This window comes from Megascapheus bottae, chromosome 3 (assembly GCF_031878675.1).
Source record: "Megascapheus bottae isolate mThoBot1 chromosome 3, mThoBot2.hap1, whole genome shotgun sequence".
NCBI classification, from domain to species: domain Eukaryota; kingdom Metazoa; phylum Chordata; class Mammalia; order Rodentia; family Geomyidae; genus Megascapheus; species Megascapheus bottae.
This window is the reverse complement of record NC_143511.1, coordinates 26,187,597-26,213,321: the sequence shown is the minus strand read 5'-3', so window position 1 is coordinate 26,213,321 and position 25,725 is coordinate 26,187,597. Positions and strand designations below refer to the sequence as shown.

The 25,725-nt window shown below is 47.6% G+C and overlaps 1 protein-coding gene across 1 annotated transcript; it reads right to left on the bottom strand.

Moving 5' to 3' along the window:
* Positions 1 to 3,568: 3,568 nt before the first annotated feature.
* Positions 3,569 to 20,552, bottom strand: Dmrt3 (doublesex and mab-3 related transcription factor 3). Its single transcript, XM_090329069.1, has 3 exons — positions 20,090 to 20,552; positions 4,212 to 5,135; positions 3,569 to 4,136 (listed from the first exon to the last, which is right to left on the bottom strand). Exons 1-3 carry the CDS (start codon positions 20,550 to 20,552, stop codon positions 3,961 to 3,963), a joined length of 1,563 nt encoding a protein of 520 aa, XP_090185195.1. The 3' UTR covers positions 3,569 to 3,960.
* Between the last annotated feature and the right edge of the window lie 5,173 nt (positions 20,553 to 25,725).

Below are 25,725 nucleotides of genomic sequence, written 5' to 3'. Positions count from 1 at the left end.
CAAGAGGTCCATCTGCCACCCATTTGCTCCTTATCCTTCTCCCTCTTTCCTTAGGGTCTCCTCTATGCTTTCCTGTACCTTTGTGCAAAATAGCTGGACCACCTCTGTAGTCCTGACCCTCAAGAGTCAATGGGAAAAATGGGGAGATATGGGCTGGTCCAGAATGCATACCACCCAGAACTTGTCAAGAAAGAAAATACTAGACGAAGGAAGGAGGGGTGGAAGGATGGGAAATTCTGGACCAGCCTGGGATATATAGATCTTGTCTAGAAAGGAAAGGAAGAAGAGAGTGAGAGGAGGAGGATGGAAGGAAGGAGGGAGGAATAAAACTGTTCCTCCTATAATCCTAGCTACTCAAGAAGTTGAGATCAGAGAAATGAGATGTGAAGCCAGCTGGGGCAAACACATCTGAAAGTCTTATCTCTAATTAACCAGGAAACAAAAAGCTGGGTGTGAAGATATGGTTCATGTGATAGAGTACCAGCCTTGAATGAAAAAGTCATTCAAGAACACCCCTGGCTCAAGCCCCAGTATCAACACATGGAAAGAAGAAAAGAAGGGAGGGAGGGAGGGAGGGAGGGGAAAAAGAATGAGTGAGAAAAAGAAAGAAAGAGAGAGAGAAAGGAGAAAGGAAAGAAGGAAAGAAATAGGAGGAAAGGATGCAAAGAGGGGATGGAGGGAGAGAGTGAGGGAAAGGAAGAGAGAAAGAGAAAGAAAGAAAGAAAGAAAGAAAGAAAGAAAGAAAGAAAGAAAGAAAGAAAGAAAGAAAGAGAAAAGAAAGGAAGGAAGGAGATAGGTGGGAAGGATGTCAAGAGGAGAAAAGGGGGAGGTGAGGAGAGAAACATGGAGGGGAGAAGAAGGGAGAGGAAAAGAGGGGGGAAGAGAAAAGGGGAGGAGAGAGGAGGGGAAGAGAGGATGGGCGGAGAAGAGATTCTTCACCAAATAGCACCTTTTCTGCTCTGACAAACTTGAAAAAGACACCCACTTAAGATCTGACCCCTCTTTGTCTCTTGAGGCAGCACATGAAATGCACAAACAGCACAGAAGTCCGAGGTTCCCAAAGTCTGCTTGGAGAGCCAGCAGCTAGCTGGGCAGTCAGAACCCTGGGCTACCTCCCTAGCCTAACTCTCTCCCCCTTCCCCAGAAGAGTCACCCTACATCTGCCTCTCTTGCATTTGGCTGAGAGACAGAAATTCCATCTTTTTCTACCCCAAGCACTTTCCACAGACTCTTTGGAAGCTTTCATCTGAATCTCAAGTGCAAGTGTGAGGTTGAGGTCTAAAACCACAAGCACTGACTCAAGTCTTCTGGAAGGATTTTTTTTCCCACAAATGCTGAGTTTACTTTTGGTGAAGACCAGCGGGCTTTGCCTGTGGGATAGATGAAAGTCTAGAAGTAGCCCATCAAACCATCCGAATCCAATTTGTAAAGCAACCCCATTGTAATTTAAGGAGAAAAAAACCACTACCCTGATGTTTCTCTCTTGACATTGAAATAGTGATACCATGTGGAACACGGGGGCTTGCTCTGAACAGACCACCAGCTCAACACAAGCTTGCCTGTCCCTAGACTTATCTGCCCTCCTGAAAGACTGGAACTTGGGGAACTTTCATTTGGCATCCCCCCATACACACCCCAGTAATGACAGCATTCAGTGCCACATAAGAAATGAAATTGAAGCATTGATCTTATTCTTCAAACAGAGGATAGCTTCAATATTAAAATTAACATATAAATTTAGCATCCATCTTATCTTCGACTTGCTTCTGCTGAGTAAATGCACATATAAAGAATGAATCACTGAAACAGTATGCAGTAAAAATCAAGTTCATTTTTCAAATATGTCAGCTCAAATGCAGACAGAGTCTGTTTCTGGGCACTCAACAAATGTTCTCAAGATGCTCCTTACCCTCTCCACTACCTGAGGTCCCTTCTAAATCCCTGGGGCAAGTCAGAAGCCTTGGGACCTGAAGAGGAAAGCCTGTCCTGTCTTGGACTATATCCCACCCTCTTCTCTAATCCTATGTCTTTTCATAAAAGTTAAAATGTTCTAGCCAGGTGCCAGTGGCTCAGGCTTGTAATCCTAGCTACTTAGGAGGCTGAGATCTGAGGATTGAGATTCAAAACCAGCCTGGCAGGGAGGTCTACGAAACTCTTATCTCCAATTGACCACCAGAAAACCAGAAGTGGCTCAAAGTGGTAGAGCCTAGCTTTGAGCAAAAGAGCTCAGGGACAAGAGTTCAAGCCCCATGACTAACAACAAAAAAACAACAATAAATTTTAAACACATTTTTAATTAATGTTCTTTGGCTCCTAAAAGTCTGTGGATGAAACATAACAGCCTGAGCCATTGGTCTAAAGTTGGTTTCTTTTCCCTGACACCAGCTGCCTGTCTGGTCATCTTACTATTCATTTCCACCACAGCAATGAATACTTAGTAGTGGATTAATACTTACCTTGCCTCTCAATCTACTTTCCCACTACACCATTAAAACTGCTGACAGTGTGTGTGTGTGTGTGTGTGTGTGTGTGTGTGTGTGTGTGTGTGTGAGAGAGAGAGAGAGAGAGAGAGAGAGAGGGGGGGGGGCGGGAGAGAGAAGAGGGAGTGAGCACATGTGTATACCAGTCCTGGGGCATGAATTCAGCGCCCTGTTTCTGAGCTTTTTTGCTCAAGGCCTATTGCTCTATCACTTGAGCTTTTTGCTGGTTAATTGGAGGTAAGAATCTCATGCAACTTCCTGAGTAGCTAGGATTACAGGCATAAGCCACTGACATCAGGCTGCTTTTTCAATTTTACTTAAAAAAAAAAGAATTTGTTGTTGATAGGGGTTAAACTTGGGGCTCAGATACATCAAGCACATCATCTGCCACTAAACTTGATCCTCAGATCTCAGCCTCCTGAGTAGCTTGGATTACAGGCATGGGCCACCAGTGCCTGGGTGCCTGGCATGAATTTTATTCTTGACAGAAGTGTCCGTTTAATCTGATAGCAGCCTGAAGGCTCTGCCATGCATATTTCTAAAGGAACGTCTCATCTAATTGGTTCTTTGGCTCCTGACCCTACACCCTAGAAATAGCTTTGGGATCAAGATTCTACTTTCAGAGATCCTCACCCCGCAAGTAGAAAAGACATAAACCAAGATCATCTCCTTAGTTTATTATTTTTTTTCTAGAGTCCTTAGCATGCTACATTAACCTGACAAAGCTTAATCTTGTGTTCATTTCACAATACATTTCATGCAGTTCACAGCTGTGATTAGTTTTTACACGGACAGTACACGTGTTTCGATTCAGCCATGTGAAAAGAATAATTCTTCATGGAGTTTGTCTCTGAAAACTGTCCCGGCTTCAATAAGCATCTGAGCAGTTCTCTTTCACACTGAAGTGCAGTCCTGTCTTTCCAATGCAAGAATCTAAATCTCCCTGTGAATCTTCCGGCCAAAAACAAAACCACTTCGTTTAGGTTTCTGCGCACATCCTGAGCAACCCTCTGTCACAGAGTTTGGCATTCAAGTATACGGTTTTAGGTTTTAACAATCAGGTGGAGTTGAAGGCTCCCCTCCCAAACCCTTCACATTCTCAGCTCACACCCATGGCCTCCAACCTCCCCCAACTCTTTTTTTCCTGCATCAGAACTTCTTACAAAGAACATTCAACACTGAGCCCCCAAGAATTATTTGGCATTTTTTTTAAAAAATAATATTCCCCAGTGAAGTGCAAGAAATTAAATAAGTTATGTTTTCTTTTATTTTTTTTTAACTTTTTTTTTTCTTTTGTAGTATGGCTACATGGATAGAAGATCAAGCACAGTCACTTTGTCACACAGAAGGAGAGGTAAAGGGGGCCGGTTCCTGGGGTGGAGGTGGTGGGGGGGGGGTGCGAGGGGTGTCACCCTCCCTCTCTCCCCACCAGGGTTCCCGGGGTGACAAGGGACACCACCCGTGACCAGCCCGCGCGTTTTTAAGAGGAGGTGTTGAGTATCCGCGAGTCCGCGGAGTCGGATCGCTCGTCGTAGTCGTCGTCGGCGTACAGGGCCTGCTTGGTGACGAGGGGACAGGCGTCGTCGGGGAGGGCGAGGCGGGGGTCGTCGGCGGCGGCGGGGCGGGCGGCGAGCAGCGGGGAGCCGCGGAAGACGGCGGCGGCGGCGGCGGCGGCGGCGGCCGCCGCGGCCGCGGCGGAGGAGGAGGTGGAGGAGGAGGAGGAAGAGGAGGAGGCCGAGCTCCCCGGGAAGGGGCCGACGTACTGGGAGCGCAGCTGGTACTGCTGCTGCAGCGTCATGGTGTTCCACAGGGTGACGTCGTTGGGCAGGAAGGGGCTGGACTGGCTGCGCCCCAGCGTGTTCCGGAGCACCAGGGGGTAGCGGGGCGGCGGGGGGAACGGGTGCTGCAGGGGCAGGGGCACCACGTTCCCGGCGTCGGCGGCGGACGGGGAGGAGGCAGCCGAGGGCGACGAGGACGAGAAGCGCAGGGTGTCGGGCACGCGGAAGGCGGAGCCCACCGACCACTTGGAGGAGGCGGAGGACAGCGGGTAGGAGCCCAGCGTGTGCTCGAACAGGTGCGCGCCGGCCGGCAGCACCAGGCCCTCGGCCGCGGCGGCGACGTCGGCGGGAGTCCGCTCGGCCGCGCCGCCCACCACGGAGGAGCGGCTGGACAGCAGCACCTCCACGGCGCCCACCAGGTCGCCGCCGCAGCCCTTGAGGATGAGCTCGAGCACCGCGGGCTTCTGCGCCGGGAAGATCTTCTTCAGCACCTCCAGCGGGGGGCGGTTGGCTTTCAGGCTGAACGGCAGCGCCACGGTCCCCGACGGGCCCTCGATCAGCAGCTGGCTGGGCGCCTCGGGCCCCGCGGAGGCTGCGGCCACGGCCGCCTGGAGCTTGGGGCTCCCCGGGCGGCTCTCCGGACGGCCTCCCCCTCCTCCTCCGTTCTTCTGAAGCGGGTACCCCGTCTCATCCACCGACACCAGCTCCGGGCTCTCGGGAGGAAAGCAGCCCTTGCTCTTGGTCACCTCCGGGGAACTCCTCGGATCGCCACCGCCACCGCCACCGCCACCGCCACCGCCACCGCCACCGTCTGGGTCGCTGAAGGCCTCGGTGTGGTCGGCCGAGCCGCTGTCCCCGAGTCCGTCCTCGGCCAAGTCTGCAAAGCAGAGAAGAAGAGTTGGGGTGGGGTGGGGTGGGGGTGGAGGTGGGGTGGGATGAGGGGGGGAGTACTTTATAATCTTTGGCTTTGGAGAGTTTATGGGGGGGGGGTTATTTTATGTGTGTGCCAGGCCTGGGATTTGAACTTAGACCCCTCGTCCCCCCCCCAACCCCCCCCCATACTGTTCCTGAACTTCTTTGGCTCAAAGCCTAGCCACAGAAGCCACTTCTGGCCTGGTCTGAGGCAAATCTTTACAGATTTTTTTTTTTTCCTGCTCAGGCTTGGCTTCAACAAGTCAATTTCCAGATCTCAGCTCCCCTGAGTAGCTAGAATGACAAGTTGGGGAGCCACCAGCACTCCGCTGCATTTTAAAATAGCTGACATGCTTCCCTCATCGGTTGACTTTGTGCTTTGTGTTTAAATAGGTCCTGTGAACCAGGCAATATTTTCAGTGGGTTAAGCTGCTACGATAATCACCTAAGATAATGCCCACAGTGACAGAAAGACATCTCTCAGGTTTATTTATTTTATTTTTTGGTGCCTATGCTGGGGCATGAACTCAGAGCCTAGGTGCTGTCCCTGAGCTTTTGCACAAGAATAGTTAGCACTCTACCACTTGAGCCACAGCACTACTTTTGGGTGATTAATTGGAGATAAGAGTCTCATGGTCTTTCCTGCCCAGGACAGCTTCCAATTGCGATCCTCAGATCTCAACCTCCTGAGTAGCTAGGAGTATAGGCATGAGCAGCTAGTACCCCGGCACAGGTTGAAATCTTAATAAGAAGCCACCCAAGCATCTGGCTAACTGTGACTTTCAGTACAGCACAAATAAAACCAACTGGGAAAATAAAACAAGTGGTTCTCATGGCTCACGCCTATAACCCCAGTTGCCAAGAAGCAGAGAATGCAAAGATCACAATTTGAGAGCTGCTAGGCATAAAAGTTCCAAAGATTCCTTCTCAGCCCTTATGTGGAAATAGTAGCTCACACCTGCTACCCTAAAATAAGCCTAAAATAGGTGGATCTCAGTCCAGGCACATGCCCCAACAGTACCCTGTCTAAAAACTAACTAGCAGAAAGCAGAGCTGGATGCATGGCCCAATGGTAGAATGCCTGCTTACAAAGCAGAAGGCTCTGAGTTGAAACCTCAGAACAACTGAGAGGAGTAGGAGTAGCTGTGAATTGAGTCAGGTTGCCGACAGGAGAAATGGCTGGAAAGATTAACAAAACTGCATCAATGAAACAACAGTCCAGAGCTCAGGACCTCATGTGGCCACATGTAAATATGTTTGCATGCATGAACTGTACTTGTTAGTAATATTCAGAGTAAGGATTTTTGCCAGTCCTGGGACTTGAACTCAGGGTCTGGGCACTGTCTTTGTACTTCCTTAAGGCTAGTGCTCTACCACTTGAGCCATGGCACCATTTCTGGCTTTTTCTGTGTATGTGGTTACCAAGAACTGGAACCTGGGGCTTCCTGCATGCTACACAGGCAGTCTACCACTAGGCTATGCTCCCAGCCCCAGAATAAGGACTTTGAAGACTTTCACATTAAATTTTTAAAAGGTGAAGAGGATTATGGTTCAAGGGATAAAACACCTGCCTAGCGAGCACAAGTCTAGGGTTCAAATCCTAGTACCACAAAAACAACAACAACAACAACAAAAAACACACCAAAGACAGAAAGAAGAAAATAAAGCTGAGACTTGTTAAGATATTATCCTTAAAGGGCAAGTACTGCAATGCTAAGCAGCAGAATGACTGGGTACCTGATCTGTTTAACAGTTAATTCTAACAAACCTTTACACTAAAGGAACATACATATACATATCAACTATATACATAGCTAATAAATATAGTTATGTGTATATACTTATGTATTACGTATGTTATACATTAATATATATAACTACAATATATTTAACTAGGAAGCTCTATGTAAATGACATTTATAATGTATAATTATATCTTATATAAGATGTATATGTAAGATACATATATATACATATATACATACACATATATGTATCTTACATACTTGATATATACCTACTACTTCTTCCAAACTTAATATACATATTAAATATATCTTTAACTAGAAGCTATATGTAAGTAGAAGTTTTAAAAATACACTAGTTATAGCTACTCAATCTAGAATAAAAGATCTGAAAGCAAAACTTCTTAATGACCAGCTATAAACAGTACGTTGGCCTGTGTTTTCAGACCCTGTCTGAATAGTCTCATTGTGATTGTCTCTGCGGGCACCTGTTTATGTAGCGATAACCAGCCTGAAATTTCATCAGAGTAGTTTCAGAAACCATCTCTGCCTGACTGTTGTTTAACAGCCTTAAACAAAGACCTGTTGATGACCGTTCCCTTAATGCAGCATGTATCTTAAATATAACTGGAAAAACCAAGCTTGAGTTTGTCACAAAGAAAACAAATATATGCCAAACCCAGGTAAGTATGTTTTAAAATATTCCTAAATTAGATCAGAACAATTGTCAATCTTTTAGATTATTTTTATGGTATAGGGAGGGGCTTGAACTCAGGGCCTCAAGCTTTATTTGGCTTACTTGCTAGGCTGGCACTCTTATCACTTGAGTCATTCCTCCAGCCTGGCTGTTTGCTGGTTATTTTGGAGATCGAGTCTGCCATATCTAGAATTATAGCAGTGAGGCACTAGAGCCACTATCAATTATAAATCATACTCATACCTAATTTACACTTTAATTAAACAGCTTTTTTCTTCAGTATAAAATATAAGGTTTCTAATGTGAGATTCACTTGCAGTCCACACATATGAAGTCATCTTTGTTTTCTACAGTGGCTCTGAAGTACATAAAAGTCTTATTTCTTCCTAGGGCAAGGAACTTCTCAGGTGTTATGGTATTTGAACTCCAAGTCCCAGATCCAAAAGACAAAAACAGTAACAACAATAACAAGCCTTCTAAACATTCATATGCTAAGGCCAAGAGTGTGGCCTAGTGGTAGAGTGCTTGCTTAGTACCACATACACAGAAATAAATAGCAAGAAGTGGTGCTGTGGCTCAAGTGGTAGAGCACTAGCCTTGAGAAAACTCAAGGACAATGCCCGGGCCCTGAGTCCAAGCCCCAAGACTGGCAAAAAAAAAAAAAAAGATTCACATTCTAATCAGACTTAGTTAAATGTTCTTGACTGGAGATCTATTCATTAAACTTCTGAAAACAAGCAGACAAGGGAAACAAGGGACAGTTTGGGTCTCTGTAGTGACAAGATCACAAATACTCCTGTTTTGTTTTGTTTTTTACCCTAAACACTTTTCTTATTTAAATTCAGTTTATGTTAACTGTTGTCAACATCAAATAGTTGCTTGCTGTAATAGACAAGAGGCTGAGGGAAGATCTAGGAGGGAAACTATCTGAAAGTTTAAAGCCCACCCCTAAGTTGTTGAACTTACTCTCTGGAAAATAAAAGGGGGAGAGAGGAAGCAGGAGTGTGAGCCGAGTTTCAGCACACCAAATGCATGTGACCAGGCAGGACTTGCTAAGTACCAAATACAATGTTCTAGCAGTGTTATTTACAATAGTCTGAATCAGAAGCAATCAAAACGTCCATCAACATATAAATGGATAAAGAAACTGTATATAATTGAATATTATTCAACCTCAAGAAGAGAAAAAGGAACACAAATCTGATACATGAACAGGACTACATCTTGAAAACATTTTGCTAACAGAAGTAAAATGGACATTAAAAAAAAGCATGATCCTGTCTATAAAAGAAACGTAGAATGGACAGATTCATAGAGTCTGAACATAATAGTGGGTACTGGGGCTTACTAGAGATGGTTACTAGGGAGTTAGTTTTTATTGGCATGGAATTCCAGGTGGGGCTCATGGAAACATTCTGGAAATGAATAATAGTAATAGGTGTTTAACCCTGGGAATGTCCACAGTGTCACCAAACTGCAGACATAAAAATGACTAAAATGGGGGGCCAGGAGTTTGGCCTAGTGGTAGAGTGCTTGCCTAGCATGCACAAAGACCCAGGTTCGATTCCTCGGTACACCACATACATAGCAAAAAGCTGGAAGTGGTGCTGAGGCTCAAGTGGTAGAGTGCTAGCCTTGAGAAAGTCCAAGGACAGTGCTCAGGCCCTGAGCTCAAGCCCAGGACTGGCAAAAAAAAAAAGACTAAAATGGCATAGGTTATATACTTCAACCCCAAAGAAAGCCAGCAGTGGGTGGCTCATTTCTGCATTTCTGTAATCCTATGTACTCAGAAGTCTGAGATCAAAAGATCCAAATACAGAACCAGCTCAGGTAGACAAATCCATGAAACTCGATAAAGGATGGATGATGAGATTTTGCTTTTGTTAACTTGCTTGTGCCATACTGAGGCTTATACTTACCGCCTGAGCAGTGTCCTTTAACTTTATCAAAAGCTCAGAGGTGGCACTCAGCTACTTGAATCACAACTCAAGTTTTGGCTTTTGCTGGTTAACTGGAAATGCATCTCGTAGATGTTCCTGACCACGTTGGCCTTGAACCATGATCCTCAGATCTTAGCCTTCTTACTGGCTAGGATTACAGGCATCACCTACATCTGGCCTGGATGAGGAATTTTTTTAAGCAAGAGAAATATATGACCCTGCTTGGGAATAAAGGAAATGTCAGAATAGCTGGAAAGCTGGACACATGGCTATTTTTAAGAGAAATGTGTAAAACTAAAAAATAGTTTCATGTTCATAATTTTGTCCATCTTGATGAATTTCAAGTACACATTTCAGGAAACACTTTTAAGTTCTATCAACCAAATTCCTCTTCCAAAGAATATGCAAACTCTACAAGAAAGTGATTTTCTTTTTTAAGAGCAGAAGGGTAGTGAGGGAGAATTAGGAAATGAGATTCTCACTAATCACAAAAAATGCAATGTTTTATGGGGCACCAGTGGCTCATGCCTGTAATCCTAGCTTCTCAGAAGCTGAGATCTGAGCCCTTATCTCCAATTAATCACCAAGCAGACAGAAGTAGAGCTGTGGCTCAAGTGGTAGAAGGCTAGCCTTAAGCAATATAAAACAAAAGCTCAGGGACAGCGCCCAGGCCCTAAGTTCAAACCCCAGGACCAGCATAGAACAGAAGGGAAGAAAGAAAAGAAAAGAAAGAAAATCAATGTTTTTTCTTTTTCAAAATAGCAATCAATACACTGGATGAAAGTACACCAGAAACTGAGTGACAGGATATAAGTCTGACAGTAAAGAATTCCTGCTTTGTACCAATTTTCCAGAATATAACTCACTGAAATCTTAAATGGCTGCCAACTTGTAATGAGCCCTGACTGTGAAACCACATTCCCCTCTACTGTTCTTCCCTGGGCCCCGGAACAGGCAGTAAACAGTTCTGGCCACATCTTCTGGAGTGCTGATGAATTTTGCTCTCATCATCTACCCTCTCTGGGCAGGTTTTGGAGTTCTGGACTGTTCAGCCTTTCCATCCGCGAGTTTGGGTTACAGCCAAATATGAGAAACATTCACGAGATGCCTCAGGAACCAAGCCAATGAATCCAGAGCGTGCTAATAACAAATTCAACTCACACTGTTTCCTGTGTGTCCAAAGAGACAGATGCCTGTGGAAGACTGCAAGATGGATGCCTGTCAGCAGAATATAAACATTCATGCAAGGAGCCCTAACATCCAGTGTTTCACATTGGAGCAAAAGAAGACCAGCCTCTGAACTGCCCCAGGTCTCACTCAACCATGAGTTCCAAAGAGTAGAATAAACCACCTCTGTAATTGTGTGGTACTATGTGCGTTTAGCAGTGGTAGCATTGTTGGGCCTAAATTAAATGTATTGTAAATTATTCCACTGTAAATACAGACCTTCACAAGTAATTGTAGAGGGTACATTTTAAGCTCACCACTGAGGTGTAAGGTAATAACAGGTGTTTCTTTACATCTCCAGATTGTTTTTTCAGAACTAAATGAACTTTACAGATTGTCCAGGTTGGTTTAGAACACAAAGGCCTTTCTAGATATGGAAATCTGAAACTGCCAACTAAGAAAATGAAACAGGAAATAGTCCTACACACTTTATCCTTTCTTCTTGAAATTGAGACTCTAATTCCTAGAACATAAGGAGTCAGAGTATATTCCAACTGATAAACATTTTTAACTCTAGTACATACCTACAGAGAATCAAAACTACTATTCATCATCAACATCGATTTTATATATTACACACTAGCAATTGAAAGCAGCGGAATGTGCTGTTTCTAAGATAAAACATCTAATTTTTTAAATCTTAATATTATGCTTCAATGTTCATGAAGCAGAAGCATTTATAACCACCTCTGCAATAGATCTCTCACTAAAGGTTTCAGAAAGAAGTAGATGTTCAATTAAGCAAGACATTTTGGGGGACTGAGGATATGGCTCAAGTGGTCAGTCCTAAGACCTGGAGGAAAATACCAGTACCAGTCCAAAAAAAAAAAAAGAGGGAAGAAGGAAGGAAGGGAGGAAGGAAGGAAGGAAGGAGGGAGGGAGGGAGGGAGGGAGGGAGGGAGGGAGGGAGGGAGGGAGGGAGGGAAGGAAGGAAAGTAAGAAAGTAGCTGGAGAGGGAAGGAGCTAGTGAGGGAGGGAGGGAGCTAAAGAGGGAGGGAGCTAAAGAGGGAGGGAGGGAGTTAAGGAGGGAAGAAGGAAGAAAAGGGAGGGATGGAGGGAGGAAGGAAAGAGAGGGGGAGGGGGACAAGAGAGGGATAAGAAGGAAGGGGAAAGGGAGGGAGAAAGGGAGGGAGGAAATGAAAGGAAGGAAGGAAGGAAGGGAGAAAGGAAGGAAGAAAGGGAGGGAGGGAAAGAGCTTTTCCTATGATAACAACTCTACCAATTTCAAAATGTGTATGCCATAACCCATGGCTTATTTTTGTTGTTGTTGCAGCTTTTAATCAAGAAAGAGAAAATAAACACATTATATATAAAAGTAACTTCCAGTCCCAAATTCAGGTTTGCAATACCTTTCTTTGAATTATTTTTTCAAGTGAAAATGCAGCTCAGCTTTTTTTTAAGAATCTATATTCATTTCAGCTATTTTGAGAGCATCTACACCACATATGTGACACATTGTACCCCTAGCCCAGAAAAATGGAAAACCTTTCTGATTTAGACGTTGTGGGTTCTTTACATCTTATCCAATTATATCCAGAAAACCAAAAGATATCTGACATCAGAATGAAAATCAGAAACATGGCAGAAAGGAATTTCCTAGCTCAGAAATCAAATCGCTGGGCATTCCTTCCCCTGTCATGCATATTTTGAAACAAAGATTGCCATATCCTCCTCTCCTCACTTGGGCGTGGGGGCCACTCCTCTGAATAGCAGCAGGTTCCTTTGGGGGGGGGGCGTTGTAAAGCAGGACTTCCTACAGAAACCACTGCCCTGTCAGAAGTAGAGTCACGAAGAAACTTCTTTCACTTTCCCTAGTTACCTTTCTCCCCTGCACTCTCCACCCCACATACAAATGATGAATCATTTAAAACAAAAGAAGCTGAACAGTTGGAAAACTGAAGTATAGCAAGGGGAAAAAAAAAATCTTCACCTAAAAGCTTCTTGTTTCTTCTGGGACTGTGAAAGTAATTAATCACACTTTGCTTTTTGCTATTTAGAAATCTTTAACCACTCTGGTTTTAATAATGTTTGAATTAGCCAAAACAGTTCCATGTGTCAGAACACATGCCTATAATCCCAGAACTTCAGGGTGCAAAATAGAACTGGATGGAGTTTCCAGATTCCATAGGACCAATAGTTTTGGAACTTGAACAAGTACAGTTTACAACTGTGGGTATATAATTTATATCTATTTATAATATAGGTATGACTAATATTACTTATTACTATAATATATGCCTTCATTTTTGACTTTCTTTTTAGAAGGGAACACTTGAGGAAAGATACAGGAGAAACTACCTACACATTTGCCTGTTTCTTTTGGTATCTGCAAAAATGCAGCTGGTTCCATCTATTTAACAAATGTTCTTAAATTCTTTTTCAGTGGCTGCGTGAGGGAATCATCCAGAAATGACAAAAGCACTGCTTCTTAGGCACTGAGGCTCACAGTTTCCTAAATCATCTTTTAAGAAGTTCCGAGTTGAGCTCCTCATTTTTCCTAATCCCTAACAAAACCTAGCAAGTAACTCAGAAGCCAGCCAGCCAGCCAAGCCGACTACAATGTTTGGATCTTAGCGAGCCTGCTCATTATTGCCAAGAGATTGCAGATTCTGTTTCACAACTGAGATTGAGTCCCCCCCACCACCACTAATATACTACCATTATTGGGTGGTTCATTGTGCTTTTATAATTGTTTATTATATAATGAAATGGGAAAGCCCACTTGCTTACGTTTTCCCTTTCCCTTCTGAGAACAAGGCAAGGAAGGGGATGACTGATTAAAGTGACGTGGGATTCTTGTGCCATAACATAACACATAATATTGTGAACTTGAGGTAACCAGAAATGCACTGGGCCATCATAGCCAACTAGAATTAGATCAGGAGGTATGTGTGTGGGGGGGGATGACCTATGCAGCTAATAGCTAAAGGGGCTGCAACAGGTCAAAGGAAGGGAGAAGGGAAGAGAAGTCAGGCAGGCAGATGGATTTTCTCTGGGCTCCATCTTCATCTTCTCCCTGTCAGGAAGAAGTGCAACATTTCCAGAAAAGGTTCCAAGTTCTCCAGGGACTTTGATTTATGAAGATTTACTCCCTTCCCCTTTGTAAAGCTGTTAGCAGAAAGTGCTGACTGGCTCTGCCAAAGGATTTCTCATCAATGCTCTTTGATTGTATTTTGCAAACAAAATGCCTGTTGCTTGGTAACATTTCACTTGAGCTTGACCTTCCCTGAAAGTTATTGCTATCAGATTCGATTTACACTGTCCTCCTGTGATTACTGTAATCTTTTAAACTCGAGAGTTCATCCATCAGGGAAAAGAAAAGTTGGTTGTGTAAGTGGTAAGCAGGCCAGACATCAGATTTATAACAAGGGGAGTATGCTGGAGATTCTGCCCTAGAGCCCTGGATTCTGATTCGTTGTCTGAGCGTTCTGCAGCCCAGCTCTGCAAAGAGGAAAAAGCCAAGGCCAGGCAAATACAATGACCGGACACCCAGGTAAACTTGAGCTTCAGATAAGTAAGGAAAAAGGTTTTCACATAAGTATATCCCTTGCAATATTTGGCATCTTGTTGTTGGGTTAAAAATCTTTTTGCATGGCGTTTGCTAATTCTGCTCTGGGTACCCCTAGGCGCTGCTGGTAAGGGCTAAGGCTGCAGGCTTGGGCATCCCATCTCCAAAGCCAGCTCTGGATAGAAGTTTCTAAGTGACAGCTGTGGGCTCTGTTTGCTCCTTTTTATCTGTTTGTATTGTTAAGCCCCTGGCTTCAAATTAACTGTCTTAAAACCAGACTTCACTTTCCAATTCCTGGGTTCACTTCAGTCTGATAATCTAGTCCTGCTTCTTGATGGTTCTTACTCTACAGCCAGAAGGGGGTTCCTTCTCTGCCTTGGGTAAGATCCCCCAGAACAGACTGACCAGAGACTTCTCTTTAGGAAATTTCTAAAAAAAAAAAATGATGCAAAATTTAAAAAGATGAAAGCAGACAGTGAACAAGGCCCAACCAAGCTGGAGCTGAAAAGCCCAAAGCAAATATGAAACAAAATAAAGATAGTCTTCCCAAATCTCCTAACTTCTCTCCTAACTAACTTCCCCCCTTCATAAGCAAACAAACAAAGCAAACTGGAAAGGAAATGGCCACTTCCCATTCCAGCTGGTCTCCTATCCCCTCACCAGATTGATCTTTTCTGCCTTTTCTTTCATGGACAAGTCACATTTATTCTGATAGTGGATGTAGACCTACAGATACTTCCTCTCAAGGCACCAAGGGCCTGGAGCCCTCTAGGACACTCCTCTGCTGGAGAAGCCAGTGGTAAGGAAGAGGGGCACAACCTGGAAAACAACTAAAGCTTTCCACCGTGGCTGAGACCCTTAGCTTCCCTCAACTCTTGTGCATCGGGTCCTGAAAGGCTGGCTTGGCTGGTAGAGAATGATGATTCAGATACTCCAGCAGCAGAAAGACATCCTGCTGTTTCCAAAAGGGGAAAGGGTTTGATAGAAGGAAGAATCAACAAAATCCCTTAGTGTATGGAGAGACAATTCAGTGAATTTGGAATGCAATCAAAATCTATTCTTCTAAGTCAGGCACAGATGGGTAATCAAGGAGTAAGAGAGAGCTACAATTAAAAACAAAAACCACACTTTAAAGCTGGGCACCAGTGGCTCTCCCACTGCAATTCTAGCCACTTAGGGGGGCTGAGATCTAAGGATCATGGTTTGAAGTGAGCCCAGACAGGAAAATCCATGAGACTATTTTCAATTAATCACCATACATCCAGAAGAGGCTCAGCTGGTAGAGTGATAGCCTTGAGTGGGAAAAACCAAGGGAAGCCTCAGTACTAGCACATGCACACACATGCACACACACACACACACACACACACACACACACACACAACTATACCACCTATAGCACACACTTCTATGGCTAGAAGGCTAGAAGAACAATAAGTAGAATAGAGAACTTCTTTTTAGAAATCATATTGAAAAAGATGTTCAAACCTAATCCACCTTTACTTAAATTCCTTTTTACGTGCATTCCTTAAATTTTTTTTTGTTTTGGGACTAGTCCTGGAGCTTGATCTCAGGACCTACACACTATCTCTCAGCTTTTGTGCTCAAGAATAACATTCTACCATCTGAGCCAACAAGGGCCTGGGTGTTTGGCCTAGTGGTAGAGTGCTTGCCTAGCATGCACAAAGACCCAGGTTTGATTCCTTGGTACCACATATGTAGAAAAAAGCTGGAAGTGGTGCTGTGGCTCAAGTGGTAGAGCCCTAGCCTTGAGAAAGTCCAAGGACAGTGCTCAGGCCCTGAGCTCAAGTCCCAGGACTGGAAAAAAAAACTTTTATTTTAAATTTAAAAACTCTCAAGGACTCTTCCTGCCTAGACACACTACAAACCATGATCCTCAGATCTCAGTCTCATGAGGGAGCTACCAGCACCCAGCCTTTTAAAGAATCTGATATGGAATTTGGGATGTGAAGCTCTAGGCATGGCTTGCTAACATTTCTCCTAAGGTATTTTCTTTTCTCAAAGATTTCTAGACAGGAAAAATACTCTGTGTACTGGTACACCTGTCTTTGTATCCAAGGAGGAAAACACATCTCCACAGTCCCTTGGCCCTTCAAAGACAAACAGAAAGAGTCCAACCAAGTTTTTAAAAAAGAAAGTTCACAAAATAGTAGATCTTCATGATTTGACTGCTGATTCTTGCTGATCTTTGCCGCTACGCATGAAGCTACCATTTGAGTTCAGTTTCACTTGCTCTCCACACAAAGTGAGCTACCTAACAGGAGTATCTGATATGTTCCTAAATATGCTTGGTATGTTTACATACAAATATATTACAAGAGCAAAAGCAGGAAAGGTATAACAGGTATAGCAGTTTCAATCAAATTTCTTAAGCATTGCTCAGAAGGGACCAACTTGTATGTTTCTGTTTCTAGAGAAACACAGTTATCTGGCATTTTTTTTTTAGAATGAAATTACAGGAGTCAAAGTAATTGAAGAAGAAAATCAGAGCTATGTAAATAAATGTGTAGGTATGTGGCTGAATGGCTGGCAACTGGGCTTCTGGGTCCCTGATAACTCAGTTTTGTAGACAACTCTCCTAGTTTCCTTGCAATTGTTTGCTTTCAGGTTGGAAGCCTTAGGCTATCCTTGAATACTTGGTAAAGGGACAGAAAGAGGAAATGAGGAAGGAAAGGATACAGGGAAGGAGATAGGAGAGAGAAAAAAACACCAGGTCTAATTTGTCTAGTCTTATTCTTTTGTTTCCCCCCCTTTCTCTTCTTTTTTTCTTTTTTCTTTTTTTTTTTTTTTTGCCAGTTCTGGGCTTGAGCTCAGGGCCTGAGCACTGTCGTTGGACTTTTCTCAAGATTAGAGCTCTACCACTTGAGCTTCAGCACCACTTCCAGCTTTTTTCTATGCATGTGGTACCAAGGATCGAACCCTGGTCTTTGTGCATGCTAGGCAAGCACTCTACCACTAGGCCAAACACCCAGGCCCTTGTCCCCACCCCTTTTTAAAAAAAAATCTCCCAAAGCTTATGTTCTGCTGCATTGTTTTGGGTTTCATGATTCTTTTAGTCTAAACTGGCTATTGCAGAGAACTGAGGAGCACAGGGTGTATGTAAAGGAATCTCCTCTTAGACAAGGACCACTCCAACAAAGCAGTATTATTGGTGTGCGGAAGAGCGAGGTGCTACCTCTGACATTAGCTCTGACTTTAGCTCTGTCCCTGGAAGGAGGGAAGGAGGATAAGAACGAAGAAAACTAGAAATGGGAAAATTGTGAAGCGATGACAGGTATACTGGCACCTGTTTATAATCCCAGCACTCAAGAGGCTGAGGCAGGAGAATGATGAGGCCAACCTGGGCTCTATGTAAAATCCTGTCATAACTAAAATTGAGAAAAAGACATAAAACATGAAATCCCTTGTAGAGCTGAGACCAAACTTTTCTAGCTACTAGCTCTGACCTAAGCAAAAAAAAAAAAAAAAAAAAAAAAAGACAAAAACCACAGCCCTCCTCCTGTGTCTTGTTTCTCTGTAGCAAAACCAAAACTATGACAAGTGAGAGACAAAAGAGAGAGGATTGGGGAAGAGGTATGCCTCAGAGAACCGCCTAGGTATCCCCTTGTATTTAATATCCACAAAGTACATGCTCAGTAAACTCTCGTGTCCTGTCTTTAAAACACCTAGTGCACCCTTTTCCTCTCACAGGATCTGTCCTCAGGGCTTCAGATCTAGCCAGCAGGACTGGACGGGTGCTGGTGGATCTAGGCTGCACGCTCCTTTATCATTGCACCCCAATCCAGTGAGCGTGGCTTCTGCATTCCACCAGCAGTAGCCCTATGCTCACCAGAGATAGCTTTGGGGGTGAATGGGAAGCAGCTGTACCTCAGTTCCACTGTAAATAGGGAGAGGGGAAACAAAACCTCCAAGACCAGTAAAGGGGACTTTACTTACACTTGTGGGGTTTCAGAGGGGGCAACCCTCAAAGATTCTGAGCCCCCTACATCAAAGTTGGGGATAAACCTAGAGAATGGGGAAGGTGTTTTACAAGTAAGATGGTGTGGAAAGGATGAAGAATTCAATTTTCAGAAGACCAAAAGAAAAAGGACAGGGCGGGGGTGAGCTTTTGGCTCCTTGAAAAGAAGAACTGAAAAAAAGATTCAGGGAAGGAGTCCAAGACACCTAACCACACACACTGGAGTCTACATTTTGTTATAGAAACAAGAGATTGGAGTGCAGGGAGCGGGAGGGGGGAGGGGGCAGGGTACAGCTTGGATCCCATAATACACTTTTAGATAATATACTTTTTTTTGGAATTTTCATCTTGATAACAGAAACTTAGCAACACTTGTGATAAACAATAAGGCTGCACAACTAGACTAGCTGGCAAATGGAATGAGAGGTATTTTTCTGCTTTTTACTAGAGGGAGACCTTGGGGCACATGGGAAATGGAGTTCAATTCCAGAACTCGGGTCAGTTTGGCCCTTCACTACTTATAGGAAGATTCTGGACCTTCCGCACTAGAATTCCAGCTGATCAGCTGCCCCGAAAAGGCGAGCTATCTCTTGAGTATAAGGAGACATCCAATACAATCTACTGAAATTCAAGAAGCTAGAAGTTCTCGAGGAGGAAAGCTACCAAGGGATTCCAACTGGAGAGAAATGAGATGAAAGACAAGAGTTCTGAAGAGGAGGCATCTGTGTGTGTGTGTGTGTGTGTGTGTGTGTGTGTGTGTGTGTGTGTGGTGTGTGTGTGTGTGTGTGTGTGTGTGTGTGTGGTGGAGGAAACACCTAACAGATCCACCTTCCCCAAAGCACCGCTGGTGGAGGAGAGGGGAGGGAAGAAGAGAAGGGAGCGGAAGAAAGGGGGGGGGGTGGGCAAGAAAGCCTTTACTCTGGCTTTGCAATCTGAGGCCCAAATCACCCTTACTTCACTGAAGTAAATCATATTAAGTGAAGATTTTTTGGGGGGAAAACTGCTTTCCCAAAAAGGTTTTCTCTCTATACTAAGGAGGTCTACTTTTGTTTTTACTTCTTCAGACCACAATGACAGCAGAGGCAGCCTGGGAAATGGCAAAAGGAAAAAAGAAAAAGAAAAAGACGAAAGTTGTGCATAAGGAATTGATCCTGAACATCAGTTCCCTAAATAGCTTAAGTCTTTTGGGTCCATTTTACTCTCATCCCTCTAATGAGAATTCTTTCACTAAAATTTAAGTCTGGGGAGGGCACAGTACGCAGCTAACAGGATTACAGGTTCACTCAAGTTACTGATAACTCGTCCTTGTTCCAATTTACCTGGTCTGGTCCTGGAATGGGCTATGTACTGGGCCTTGACTCTTAACCTGCACCTACCCACGCCTGCCTGGCAAATGTGAGGCCCTATAAATCCTGACTCAGAAAGCCAGCTCGCAGGTGCATGGGGGAGAGTGCCAAAAAACTGCTAGGTCCTAACTTCCAGGCCTTGTGAACCCCACATTTTCTGCTGAACTCAAGGAAGGGGACCTGGCTAGGTGGACACACAGCCTGGCCTTTGGGCTTCCCTTCCCCCCTCGAGGGTTCCTGGATATCCCATCTGTGCTCAGCCACAATCCAGGTTGACTTCTGCCAGGAAAAGTTAAGGAGCGGCCTGGTAAGAGTCTGGGGTAGGTTGGCCTGCCTAGGCCAAAGGGCCAAAACAAAACAAAACAAAAATACCTCTAGCCTCCAGTCTCCCCAAATAGACTCCCAGAGGATACCCCAAGTGATCCCCAAAGCTACCCCCCCCTCTCCACGCTCCCCAGCACTGAAGCCCGCGCTCACCTGGCTTGGCGAGCTGCGCGTGCAGCGCCCCGGGCTGGGCCTCGGTGGCCCAGCGCAGCGCGGCGGCCGCTGCCAGTTCCACGGCGGGGCGCGCGGGCGGCGGAGGCGGCTGGGACGGTTGCGAGGCTGGCGGCGGCGCCTGCGGAGTGGCAGCAGGGTCCCCGGGTGGCGGAGGCCCCGGAAGCGCGCGCAGCGAGTCGGGGATGAGGCTTTCCAGGCTCTCGTTGGCCTGCTGCCGGCGCAAGGCCACCTGCGCCGCCATGACCCGCTGCCTCTCGATGATGAGGATGCACTTCTCGCAGGTGCAGTCCTTGAAGCGGCAGTAACGCTTGTGGCCCTTGAGCCAAGACAGCACGCCGTGGTTGCGGCAGCGGGCGCACTTGGGCGTGCGCTGCAGGGGCGCCCGCGGCGGCTGCGACACCGGGCCGCCCATGTACAGGTAGGGAGAGCCGTAGCCGTTCATGCCCGGAGCTCCCGGGAAAGTGGACAGGGGCTGGCGGCTGGAGCAGGCCAGCGGGGCGTTGCGGGGTCCCAGGGAGACGACGATCGGCCGCCGGCTGGCTGGGACCCCGGGGAACTTCACTTCCCCCCCGCCGCGTGCGTCCCGGAGCGAGCGGCGGGAGGGATCGCAGCCGTCGGTCTCGCCAGGTCGGAAGCGACTGCTCACCACCTCCGCGGTCTTGGGCCCCACCGATCTCCCGCTCGAAGGCCGCGCCCCCGTCCGCCGCGGGTCTCGCCACGCACAGCTCCACGCGCGCACTTCCTCCTATTCCCAGACGCCGCGGCCGCCGCCCGAAGCTGGCGAGCGCTCGGGTTTACCGTCAGCTCCGACGCTGCTGCAGCTGCGGTCTCGGCCGGCTCCCGGGCTCCACACCTCCTCCTCCGCCGCCCGCCCACCCTCCCTCCCTCCGTCCTCCGCCCCTCCCTCTCCCCCTCTGCCGCCACCCCCCACTCCCCGCCCCCCCCCCGTCCCTTTCCACACTCCCCTACCTACCCTCTCCTGCTTCTCCTCTCACCCCTCGCACTTCACCTTCCACGCCACCTGCACGCCAGGCCGCTCTCGCAGGGGGCGCTCACCCCCCACCCACTCCGCTCAGACCGCGCCCGCTACCGGCGCCCGGAGGCGGGAGGCCTGACGACGTTCCGGATCCTCGTGGTGCGCTCGCGGCGGGGAAGGGGAGGGTCTGCCGGAGTGAGAATGGCGGGGGGCGGGGGGTCCCTACCAGGGAGTGCGGAGGCTCAAGCTGTCCTCCAAAGCCCTCTTCTTCCACCCTCCAGGCCTGATCTGGAGGTACAGCGCCCCGGATCGCTTTTACACAACTCCCTTCCCCCCGCCCCCCTGCTTACCCCCGGCTCAGGAAACTCCGCTTGGCGAGGTTTGGAGCCCCTAGGAGCGCGCGGGGCAGGCGCCCCAGACCCGGCGCGCCGCCGACCCAGCCTTCCCAGAGGAGGCGAGTCCCCAGCCCCGCGGCCGCGGGAGGGTGGAACTAGGGGAGGGGGGGGGCGGGCAAGGGGAGTGGGGAGAGAGTCAGGAAATCTGGGACTATTTCCTTGATTTCCTTTGATAAACTATTTCTTTTGTTGTTGAAAAGGGAGGGGGGACGTGAGCTTTGGGTTTTTTTTTTAAAAGGCAAAAAGACTTCAGCATGACAACTCATTTTTTTGCAAGCGAAATATATGTATATATGTGTGTATATATATATTGGTTTTCCTCTAATCTTAGGTCGTCTTTGCCTCCAAAGGCCTCTGTGGACGACTTGCTTGGGCAATGGGGTCTAAAATGTCAAGTTGTCCGGGATGTTTGTTTTTGTTTTTGTCTTTTCACCTTTTTTCTTCCCTCCAACAACCACCGCCGTATCCCACGGAGGCCTCGCGTTACTCAAGTCAGATCTTCCACTGAGGCGGAGAGTTAGTGAAGGAATAAGTTAGGGGAGCCAGCTCCAGGCCCTAAGCTCCCACCCCAGAAACGCCTTCTGAATGAAGAATGAAGTGCCGGAGGGGCTCTTCCTAGAGTTCACCACCTAATCCTGTGGGGTGATTGTTTGTTTGTTACTTGATAGTTTATAAAATTTGTTATTAGATTGTTTCCAGTTTCCTGTGAGTATGGATTTGGTCTCATGCTGGCTTGCCGCTTAAAATCCTGCGGAAATGCTCTTAGCCCTCAAAACAAAACATCAACAACGAACGGAACAGTGGGATCTGGACGGAGGGGAAAAGAGAGGCGCACGACTAGACGAACCCCGCGACGGAGACGCCTCCGGGGGTCTGCGGCGCTGCCAGGCCGCCTCGCAGCGGCCCTGGGGCCCTAAGTTCACTGCGCTGCCGCGGAAGCCGGCGAGCTCTCCACCGCCAGGGTTCCGAGTGGATTCCAGCCCGGCGCCAATAGGCGTCCCCTCGGCCAAGTCCTCCACCTAGAAGGGCGATTGGGGAAGGAGAAGCCACACGCGTGCACTTTCTGACAAGCCCTTGGCCAAGCCAGGTTTTCGATCCATCAGGGAGTTGGTGTGAGGGGCGGGGGAGGAAGATTGCCGCGAGCCGATCTGGTGGGGCTGATGGGGGAGGAAGCAAGTGTGAATCCTGGAGCCAAAGCTGAGTCGGGCAGGGCGCCCCCTCCTCGGCCTGGTCCCTTCCCCCAACTCTTCTCCACCCGCCTTTAACTGGGCAAACGAGCCCTAAGTCACACACACACACACACACACACACACACACACACACACACACACACACACACACGCTCACAACTGGAAGGAATCTCATAAACTCTCAGGGCGCAAAGCAGAGGGTCGTGGGTAGCCTGGCAGGCCTGAAGCTCAGAAGATTCTGGGGAGCAGAATTACAGGGCGGGTGAGAATGGCACGGAATCCGGGAACTTCCGCTCTATCATCTGTGTTCCCTTGGGAACTCGTGAAGCAAGGACTTTTTTTTTTAAATAAAGTCGAATGTATCCAAATGGTTATGGACACGGATAAATAAAATGGAGTCAAGAACTGATCCAAAAAAGGAAAGCAGCAGAGCGCGGCACGTTTGCACTGCTGAGAGCAAACCCCCTTTTCCTCCCTCGGTCACCTAGCCCGATGTCACTCACACAGTCTGGCATTATTTCGTCCAGGGGGCCCCCCGTTTCACTCCAGTGCACATCGCGGGCTGAGATCTAAATACTCATTTGATATAGCGCAGTAATCCTTTTCTCATATTTGATGGGAATGTTTTCCATATCCCAGTATTTGACAACATCTCCCTATAGGGACAGGTTTGTATTTATGTTGGTAAAATGTCCCCTGCCTCAAAGTCTATTGTAACCCAACACCTGACAACCCCGAGTCCCATTTCTGTTTGCAGAAAGGGTTTATTCAAGCACATAATGGGATCCCAGCAGAAAGCCTTTCAGAACCAGGGACTATGGTAAACTTCACCACATGAACTCCGTTTCCAGGGCTATTAAGCTTTTAATTGGAAAATAGCAGAGGAAATTTCAAGGTGACTATAACGTCGTAGCAGTTAGTGCGGAGAAGAAAAGCCGAGGCAGGAATGAATGCAGAAAGCATATGGTCCGAATCACATTTAGGAGGAGCGGCCTGCTTCTTTTTCTAAGTCCCCGCAGCTTAGACACTTCTGGAGAGGGGGGAAAAATCATCAAAGCGAGGGAGAGGATTACCAATACCCGGAACCTCGCTGGATCCAGGCCCACTCGTGCTCGCCTTCGGGTGGGGTGCTTGCATTTCAAACCACAGTGAGGACGGTAGGACAGAGGCAGTGTTCACCCAGGACAGGGTAAAGAAATAGTGGGCGCGTCCCTCCTCTCCATCACCCCGTCCTCCCCCTCCCCGCAGGTGCTATTGTATGGAGACATCTGAAGATGGGGTGCTGGGGGCCTTGGCTGGAAACCTGGGGGCATTTTCTAGACTCCTAATCTGGGGGTCCTGCTTCAGCTACTTGCCACCCTCCACCCTCAAGCAACACTTCATCAAAAGGACAGCTTTATGTGGTTCCGGATGACACCTGAAAAAAAAAATTCTGCTTTGCTGGATTCTCTCACGAGGGGAAGGGTGTGTGTGTGGGGGGAAGAAGCTTTGTTTATATTGCAACAGGGGTGACGTGGTCTGGGCAGATGCTGGGGGCCGGGTTTGCAGAACCCCCAGGTTTTGTTTTTTTTAAAATGTGTCCCTTTTTCCCAGAGCAGGAATTCCAACCTGGCAGCGAGCGACACAGCTTCTTGGCATCGCCCTTTGCCCCAGCATCAAATTGAAAGAAGGTTGGGGTGGTGGGGGGGGGAAGGAGAAGGTCAAGCCGGGCAGTGGGGCGACCTGCCATCGATTTCTCCGCGTGGCGAGTGATGTCCTTGTCCTCTTCCAGCCGGTTTTGAGGAGAGGTTCGTGCGCACCCGTCCTCGGATACCCCCTGAACCCTCGATGGGCCCAGGCCTGAGGGACTCCGACCGCTGACTGGAAGAAGGAAGATGCTGGGAAATCTCAGCCCCCCCCCCCCGCATCATTTCAGGAGAGGAGACAGGTCCACGTGGCAAGCAGGCTCCAGATGCCAGTGGCTGGCAGAGGCTGTGCTGAGCAGCCTGCAGGTGCGGCACCTTTCCCTTCCCATTCTAGAACTTTCTTGAACCGAGCAATGGCTCGACGCCTGGAAGCAAGCTGAGTCTCCGGTGTAGATTTTCAGAGGCCGCCTGGATTCCAAAACACCCTTATTTGGGAGGGAGGGGAGCAATCGAGGACTGGAAAAGCGACCGCTCACTCCTCTCTCCCAAACTCTGGACCTCGAGTCCCTCCAGGCGGCCAGGGGCGTGGATCCAGTACCTGGACTTTTATTTTATTTTGAGAGGCCAGGAGGTTGTCTCTTTTCATAAAAGCGCTGGCTTGCAAACCGTTTGCAAACCTTTCTCCTGAGACGTAACTGAAAACAAAAGGCTGAAAAACAACAACAACAACAACCCAACAGCACCCACATAAGGTAATTTGTGCAACATTTAAGTGGACCAAGGAAGGCTTCGTCTCCCCACTCTCACTCTACACCCCAGTCGTTTGATTTAGGATTCTGGATACACTACCCCTCGGAAAAGTCACTTCCACCCCCCTACCCCGCCTCCAAAACTCTCCGGTGCCTCCTCTCCAGGCTTTTCCACCCCAGCTCGTCCTCCTAACATCCCGGAGGGAAGTGCGCAAAGGCGGACGGACGGAGATCCAGCGCGAGCTGGACCCTCCACTTCCCCGCGCAATAACGAGGGGAGACGCGTCAGGGCGGGAAGTGACCACCGCGCGCTGCCAGCGCCTAAGGAGCATGGATTCGAACTCCACGCCCCGAGACTTGACTCGAGGCGGGACGACCGCGCCGCTCTGCCGGGCGAAAGTGGGCGGAGAGAGAGAGTGCCCGGACTCGCTTCCCACCCCTCAGCGCAGGCGCCCTCATCCCACCCCCACCCCCCGGCGCGGGAGACTTCCGGAGCGCTCAGGCCCCGCCCACACCATCGCTAGCCCCGCCCGCAGCCTCACGAGCCCCGCCCAATTCGGATTGGGAAGCAACTTTGGTTTTGTTTTGCCACTTTTAAAGCCAGGGAGCCTTGGCTGCTGCCACTCCGCGGAGGAGAGGGGAGAGGGGATTTCTTTCCAAGGCCTAAATCGCGAGTCCTT

Excerpts from the sequence above, each read along its gene's own strand:
- Dmrt3 (XM_090329069.1), bottom strand. The coding sequence starts at position 20,552 with ATGAACGGCTACGGCTCTCCCTACCTGTACATGGGCGGCCCGGTGTCG. Across the intron at positions 5,136-20,089 it reads CGCGCAGCTCGCCAAGCCAG|ACTTGGCCGAGGACGGACTC; the intron begins GTGAGCGCGGGC and ends TCTGCTTTGCAG. Across the intron at positions 4,137-4,211 it reads CTTCCCGGGGAGCTCGGCCT|CCGTCTTCCGCGGCTCCCCG; the intron begins CCTCCTCTTCCT and ends CCGCCGCCGCCG.